Below are 9,135 nucleotides of genomic sequence, written 5' to 3' on the forward strand. Positions count from 1 at the left end.
GGGGGGTGGAGATTGAGAAATAAAGAAGCTATATAGATGTGTCGTAAAGTTCAAGGAGTTTTACATATAAGTATTTAGAAGAACATGTTTATATAAGAAAATTCGATAGTTATATGTTCATATTTTGGCAAAGACAGGGTTTAAGCAATATTAATTAGACTTTCCCATTTTTTCCATTCAGTATTGAATTTCAATAAAAATAATTCACTTTTATTAACAGCAATATATCTCTGAGTAAAATATGTGTCCTTGATAAGGTTCTTAAGTGCAGCTACTGACAATGACATTTGTAAACATCTCGATTTATAAATATATTGTTTTATAAGTAAAATTATGGTATTATCTACCCTACTACTGATACTATTTTGATTAAATAAACCGAAAATGAAGGTTTCCTTGTTAAAACCAAATGGGATTAACAATGCATCAAGAAGGAACTCAAAATTTTGTAAAAAATGTCTTTTACTTTCTCACATTCCCATAATGTGTGAATTATTGTCTCTATTTCAGTCTTACATTGAAAACAAAGAGCACTATGGTAAGAGCTGCTTTAACTAGATAGGAGTTTGTTGTTAAAATGTGTTGATTTATTCTGTATTGAAGCCATTGTAATTTTGAATTTCTAGTTACTGTAAAAGGAATCATATATATCAATTTCCATGTGTCATCATCGAATTCAAACAATTCATTCCATTTGTTTTTCCCAGTGAATATGGTACTATTTTGGCACAACAACTTATACAAATCTTGAGTTCCTTTTTTATGTCTCATAAATATTTCTAAATTTAAGGGTATGTATGGATAACTAATCAAAGTATTTAAAGTATCATCATTGGTCATGTAGTTTTTTTTATAGTATTAATAATGTCTTGATATGTAAGAAATTTATTTTTTACATCAAATTTTTGTGAAAATTCTATAAAACTATAGAAAATACCAGAGTTATTATCTTTTAATAAGTCATTTATAATTATAACACCCTTTTCAAACCATTGCTTATAAAATAAACACTTGGCTCCTACTGTAAAATATTTGTTATACCAAATAGGCATTTTCAATCTACTTTTCATCTCTCTTATACAATCTTCTTTATCAGCTATTTTTCTCCGTGATTGGAACTCATCTTTCCAAAAAAGGTTTTTACTAATACTGTTGTTCACGTAGCACGTGACTGAAATAATGGCGATAGCTGGAAGCATGCTAAGATAGATGTTCTATGATACTGCACTTGCTTTCCTCTGTCATCAACTAGACATAACACTCCTTTACTGCATACATTTAATTTGACACTTCAAGGCACTCAGCATATTAACGTCAATCTTACCATTACTCAACGTACTTCACTGACACTTCATGTGAGGACGTTATATTTCACATTTATCACATGCATACGAACCCTCAGTATTTGAAGAAACAGTTATGAATGATCAAGATATTCGTCAATCGGGAACTGTCGGAACTTAGCGAGAAAGTGCCGACGGTTCCCAATTGGATACTCGTTTGTAAAGTAATTGCTAGGGCAGGCCTACTAGCTTGAATAATAAACGTCGACCACGAGCAGTTATTAATCGGGTAATTTACGTCAACTGTAAATAATGTAGGATTTGGGACGTATTTTTGGTTGTGTACTGTTTGAAGTTTGAAAATAATGACATATGTAGGCTTGTGGACTGTGTGTTATAGTCAAAGGGTTTGTCTTTGATGGGGTCTTCGAGCAGCTATACCACCGAGAATGTAGGTCGATCATGATTTGTATTGCGTTGGCTGTGGAAAGTTATACGTCTGAGAATACCAACTGCGGGTAATTCAATATTGGCAACGCCCGAGAACTGTCATTGACTAAGGATTGTATTGTCAGCTCCAGCCACTTACACGGCAAACTCGGTATCTTACGTCGAATGTAAGACAATAGTAAACCCGATAACCTCCGTCGGATGCGGTACAATAGTAAACTTGATAACTTCCGTCGAATGTGGGACAATAGTAAACTTGATAACTCCCGTCGAATGTGGGACAATAGTAAACTCGATATCTTACGTCGAATGTGGGACAATAGTAAACTCGGTATCTTACGTCGAATGTAAGACAATAGTAAACTCGATAACCTCCGTCGGATGTGGGACAATAGTAAACTCGATAACCTCCGGCGGATGTGGGACAATAGTAAACTCGATAACCTCCGTCGGATTTGGGACAATAGTAAATTTGATAACTTCTGTCGAATGTGGGACAATAGTAAACTCGATAACTTCCGTCGAATGTTGAACAACAGAAAACTGGATTTTCTTACAGGGCTTTATAATTTACGTTCCCTTTTCTATTTGTGGAATAATTAGATATACACAAAATAAATGCTTTTGACTATAATTATATATGTTTTGGAAATGCCCATTAATTGATATTGCAGTAATTATTTCCGTTATTTCGTAATAAACGACTTGGTTCGGTGCGATCGTCCTTGCCCATTAGCCTTTGCTATACATAATTAACACATAAGTTTGGACAGTGATGAATGACGATCGTGTAACCAGTCAACCGTGACATCTCCGGTCCTTATACCGCTGGACTGCGGACTGAGAACTACTGGGCTCTCTCACACGTCACACGTCAAGGGTGACAGATTTACTGGTCAAGATTAAAATTAATATACGAACCATTCGTATATATGTTGATAGAAGTGCGACTTGTATGCAGGGTGAGTGTTCTGGCTTTAGTACTGTTAAAGTGCTAATGTATGACTGACAATAATTAACGTGCATTCCCCGCATAAATCAAGAAAGCGAAATGTATTACTACAGAGAGACCATCCCTTATAAGTCCATTATTGTTACGACCGTTCAATATCTCTAAGAATTGAAAACATCGACCTTTGTTCGAAACTTTTCTTTTCTAATTAACCAATGTCTGATAGGAAAACACAGCATGGACTGACGACAATGATTCTGATCGATCAAGACACATAAGGCTGATGAAATATTTCATTGTAATCTCTTTTGTTTCCGCGTTTCCATGGAAATGAATATGCTAGTAATAACCAAATATAACGCCAATGAACTAATGGACATAATGGTGAACTATCTTCTCGCTTGTTACCGAGTCGGATATTGAAGGTACGGGACAGGCAAATGTATTCCCGTCAAAAGACAAATATTAAGTATAGTATGAAAATAACATTAACAACAATGCGATGTAAAAATAGATAAAGGACTATGCATGGTTTGGATCTTTTTTGGCCCCCAAATCCATCAAAATTAAAAATCTTGAATAGAACTTTCAAATGACTATTTCTTTAATTTTGAATACTACCCCGGTACTATAATGTAAACCTATATTTGTGTTTTCAAATATGGTTGCCATGGTAACTAGTTATTATTTGCATAAATGAATGAAATTTGAATATTCAGTCAATTTTGACGGGTTTCACCTAGTTTTGCTCTTGGCTACAATAGAGCGCACTCTTGAACAATCTTTATGTTTCTCCTAAAGATGTATTACAGGTGCCTACACATTATCCTTTGGTATTTAGTTTGTTCAAGCATTCGCTCTAAAGTTTCCAGGGAAAAAACTATGCAAAATATGAAAAAAAATCACTGAATAATCACTGAATATTCAAAATTTTCTAATTTATGCAAATTTGAACTTGTTACCATGACAACAATGATAAGAAATACAAATAAATATGTTCATGATAGTGTTTCGGAAGTATTCAAAATGAAAGAAAACGTCATTTCAATGTTCATTTAAAAGTGTTGACAAATGATTCTTTCCAAAACAAAAGACAAATTATCTTAATACAGTGTAATCGAAAAGATATGGCATTAATATCATGAAAAAACCCACCTAAGAAGTAAAGAGAGCAAAGACAAATAACATAGGTAAGATGAAACGACTATACGGCGAAATAATAAATAGAAATACGAAGTCAGAAGCACCTATTTAAACACATAAGACAAATAATACTTATATGATCAAAAGACAAATAACACGTGTACAGTGAAAAGACAAATAACACGTGTTCAGTGAAAAGACAAATAACACGTGTTCAGTGAAAAGACAAATAACACTATTATAGGAACAAAAGACAAACTCGTAATCAGTAATTTGCGTTACTTACCGAGACGCTGAGCACTTCCGGCGGCCACCAGCAGCGTCAGCCAAAAAAGTTCCAAGTTCTGTAGGAAAGAAAAAGGAAATGATTTGAACGATTATACTAGTAAGTACAGCTTCACATAATACGTAAAACGTCAAAATAACTGTTTGTATGTCTATAATTTAAGGTTTGTGTTTAAGTTAAAATCAGTGTTATTACACGCATTTTCGTCGTTCCCTCAGTTCCAGTCGGAGTAAGTCCAAAATCCAATCCGGAATATCTCACGGTTTATGATAGTAATCAAGATGTCTAATTAAGGAGAATAACGTTGCATACATTTGATTTTAAGTCTGTCTTTGATCGTAAATTAGACATTACTTTCACCGTTACGATGTTAACACGACCAGTAATGAATTAAGAGTAATAGGACATTGTAGTTCACGAGAGGATTAGCGTCGCTTAGTGCTCATCACGAGAAAATTACGAGCATAATGATGATGACCTCTGAACCCACTAATATTTCACTGACAGACACCGCTTGTCATGTTCGCTATTAAAACGTGTATCGCGTTCGTTTTATTCTCTTAAAAAGTCCGATAAAAAGGTATTTTTACTGCTAATAAAAACTCATTACTGTCATACCGAACCAAGTAATGTATATCTTATATTTTTTTTTCTCATTTCAAAATAATTCAAATATTCTAAGACCGACAGAGAAAGTGCATTAGTCTGTTGAACCATATGGTATGCTACTTTTTATTTAAAAGCTATACATGCAATTGCAGGCGTATGCCGTTTTAATTGTTTCAAAGTTTGACATGTATGAAATTAATTTCTTTTCTTTAATTGATACGTGATATTCATCTGTTCGTTTTTAGTAGGATAACATGATCGAGCTAGTACTGCCCATATTTTCCGTCAATAGCTAATCGCATAAGAATTTATGAAAAAACCCTTTATTCTATTTAACGAACATAGGACATTCCCTCTTTGTACGAGTCTTGATTAGTTGCCTTGTAAGCTTAAAACGAATCGGATTGGAATTTCAGAATGTGGATTTGACATGATATTTCGATGCTAATCATAACAGACTACCATTTTGACGGTTATGCGATATCTAGACGTATATGTTGACTTCCTGTCTGAGATCGTGATTTTTTTCAGGTTGATTGACCTCGAGACTGCCAGAGTTCTTAAAAAGTACAATTAATCAATCATAAAGAGCTCTCCACGCGCTGTCACAAATTGGATGAAATGGTTTTTTATTCTTCAAATAGCCTAATAAACGTACAATTCGGTATCAAGGAGAAGTGAGGTTCAGAAAACTATTGCGTATATATATATATGACTTATAATAATAAGTTGTATTATTACGTTACGCCATAATCACAATTAAACGTGAGACCTAGAGTTATTCAATCGTGATGTCGGGATTTTTTTTGGCAAATGTTTTCAGCCACTTTTGGAGTTAGTGACACCCATTTTCCCGCAATTTGATTGTGCGTTGCAAGACAACGCTGTTTTATACAGATGTTGATTAACTTTTACAATTTGTTGTTCAAATGGTACATGTATACCCGACAAACATTCCAGCTTACGAAGGTCAAAAAGAGCCAAAACGTCAAAACATCTTCTCAAGAACTGTAAAACTAAGAGTCATCATATTTGGCTTGTATCATGCTAGAATGGAAGAGTGTTACACAACACACAGATAATTACCTAATTTACAGCCCGTTTTGTTAAAAGGGTTATCGTTTAAATTCGAGATAAATTCCTTTGACGTAATTTTAAGATTACAGACGTTCGATGCCTTTGGAAAACGTTAAATTACTTATCTTAATGAACCATAACTGTCAGGACTACATAATGCCAGACTATAGTATAGTACAGGCCCTATAAACCTCTTGGTTTTTTTATTGTAACATTTTTTACACCACTTGCCTTCGATGTTACAACAGTAATATGGATTTATTGAATAATCTTAACACAGTTATTTTACATATTTCAATATTGGCAAAAACGTAATTAATACTTGTACGGTGTAACCTATCATTAACTATACTTTATAAAACTGGTTTATACATTATCAAAAATAGTAGAGGTGGTAATGGCCCTGTTGTGAAGCCCAATTTGAAAATCAAGAGATTTTATGTACAACTATAAAACATTAATTGAAATGTTGAACTTTTAAAGTCAATATATTTTTTAGTAAGAAAATATGAAGAAAATGTGCCGAAATAGACCAGTAAACTATGACATGTAAATATGCCAAAATGGTGAAATCGGGTCATTTCTGTTCAGGAAGATTCAATCTCTCATAGTGGATACATACCTCGACTAGCCTATATTTTCAGAAGAAATGTAAATGCGTTGATCAAAAGGATTTTTTTTTATTGGAGGGTTAAAAAAACGAGGAAACTATTCATTTGTACTTCACTTTATCATTTAAGTGTACATGTACGCCTACAAGGAGTCGACAAATTCCCATCTATCTCAATACATCAAACCCTACATATATCACCAATAGACTAAATGTAACGGGGAAATAAAACCACGTGCAGGAAATAAATCTATAATCCATCATTCCACATAAAGTAAATACCAAGGTTTAATGCAAAATAACGGTATAATAATAAAATTTAATCGCTGTAGGACACGTGCCTGGCACCGAGGTGTAGTTGACGCAGCGACCGGACACCATTAGTCCGGACATAGAAAACAGACACAGAAAGTCCGGATATAGAACCAGACACCAAAAGTCCGGATATAGAAACCGGACACCAATAGTCCGTATATAGAAACCAGGAACCAATAGTCCGTATATAGAAACCAGGAACCAATAGTCCGGACATAGAAACCAGACACCAATACTCCGGACATAGAACCGGACACTAATAGTCTGGATATAGCAACCAGATACCAAGGGTCTAGATATAGAAACCAGACACCGAAAGCTCGGACATAGAAACCAGACACCAATAGTCCGGGACATAAGACACCAATACTCCGGACATAGAACCGGACACCAATAGTCTGGATATAGAAACCAGACACCAATAGTCCGGATATAGAAACCAGACACCAATACTCCGGACATAGAACCCGACACTAATAGTCTGGATATAGCAACCAGATACTAAGGGTCTAGATATAGAAACCAGACACCGAAAGCTCGGACTTAGAAACCAGACACCAATAGTCCGGGACATAGAATCCAGACACCAATAGTCCGGGACATAGAAACCAGACACAAATAGTCCGGGACATAGAAACCGGACACCAATAGTCCGTATATAGAAACCAGGAACCAATAGTCCGGACATAGAAACCAGACACCAATACTCCGGAACTAGAACCGGACACTAATAGTCTGGATATAGAAACCAGACCCCAATAGTCCGGGACATAGAAACTAGAAACCAATAGTCCGGGACATAGAAACTAGAAACCAATAGTCCGGGACATAGAAACTAGACACAAATAGTCCGGGACATAGAAACCGGACACCTATAGTCCGTATATAGAAACCAGGAACCAATAGTCGGGACATAGAAACCAGACACCAATACTCCGGAACTAGAACCGGACACTAATAGTCTGGATATAGAAACCAGACCCCAATAGTCCGGGACATAGAAACTAGAAACCAATAGTCCGGGACATAGAAACTAGAAACCAATAGTCCGGGACATAGAAACTAGACACAAATAGTCCGGGACATAGAAACTAGACACAAATAGTCCGGGACATAGAAACCGGACACCAATAGTCCGTATATAGAAACCAGGAACCAATAGTCGGGACATAGAAACCAGACACCAATACTCCGGACATAGAAATCAGACACCAATACTCCGGACATAGAACCGGACACTAATAGTCGGGATATAGAAACCAGACACCAATAGTCCGGGACATAGAAACCGGACACCTATAGTCCGTATATAGAAACCAGGAACCAATAGTCGGGACATAGAAACCAGACACCAATACTCCGGAACTAGAACCGGACACTAATAGTCTGGATATAGAAACCAGACCCCAATAGTCCGGGACATAGAAACTAGAAACCAATAGTCCGGGACATAGAAACTAGACACCGAAAGTCCGGGACATAGAAACCAGACACCGAAAGCCGGATAAAGAACCAGACACCAATAGTCCGGATATAGAAACCAGACACCAATACTCCGGACATAGAACCGGAAACCGATAGTCTGGATATAGAAATCAGACACCAATAGTCACTCCGGAACTAGAACCGGACACTAATAGTCTGGATATAGAAACCAGACACCAATAGTCCGGGACATAGAAACTAGACACCGAAAGTCCGGGACATAGAAACCAGACACCGAAAGCCGGATAAAGAACCAGACACCAATAGTCCGGATATAGAAACCAGACACCAATACTCCGGACATAGAAATCAGACACCAATACTCCGGACATAGAACCGGACACTAATAGTCTGGATATAGAAACCAGACCCCAATAGTCCGGGACATAGAAACCAGACACCAATAGTCCGGGACATAGAAACTAGACACAAATAGTCCGGGACATAGAAACCGGACACCAATAGTCCGGGACATAGAAACTAGAAACCAATAGTCCGGGACATAGAAACTAGACACCAATAGTCTGGATATAGAAAACAGACACCATTAGTCCGGACATAGGAAACAGACGAAAATAAGTTCGGACATAGAAAACAGACGAAAATAAGTCCGGACATAGTAAACAGACGAAAACAAGCCCGGACATAGAAAAAAGGTACCAATAGTCCGGACATATAAATCGGACACCAATAGTCGGGACATAGATATCAGACACCAATACTACGGATATAGAACCGGACACCAATAGTCTGGATATAGAAATCAGAGACCAATAGTCCGGGACATAGAAACTAGACACCAATAGTCCGTATATAGAAACTAGACACCAATAGTCTGGGACATAGAAACTAGACACCAATAGTCCGGGACATAGAAACTAGACACCAATAGTCCGGGACATAGAAACTAGACACCAATAGTCCG

At 36.4% G+C, this 9,135-nt stretch overlaps 1 protein-coding gene across 2 annotated transcripts in view; it reads right to left on the bottom strand.

Moving 5' to 3' along the window:
* The window catches only part of LOC110445630, an 18,684-nt gene that overhangs the window by 3,582 nt on the left and 5,967 nt on the right, over positions 1 to 9,135 (bottom strand). Inside the window, exons 1-2 of one of the 2 annotated variants that reach the window (XM_021490332.1) lie at positions 4,310 to 4,531; positions 4,115 to 4,172 (exon numbers count right to left, since the gene is read on the bottom strand). In XM_021490332.1, the coding sequence (XP_021346007.1) occupies positions 4,115 to 4,172; positions 4,310 to 4,315 (64 nt within the window). In that variant the 5' untranslated portion in view covers positions 4,316 to 4,531. Of the gene's footprint in view, positions 1 to 4,114; positions 4,173 to 4,309; positions 4,532 to 9,135 lie in introns of those variants that run through there. The other variant, XM_021490333.1, reaches the window with a different exon arrangement.

This window comes from Mizuhopecten yessoensis, unplaced genomic scaffold, assembly GCF_002113885.1.
Source record: "Mizuhopecten yessoensis strain PY_sf001 unplaced genomic scaffold, ASM211388v2 scaffold2329, whole genome shotgun sequence".
Taxonomy (NCBI): domain Eukaryota; kingdom Metazoa; phylum Mollusca; class Bivalvia; order Pectinida; family Pectinidae; genus Mizuhopecten; species Mizuhopecten yessoensis.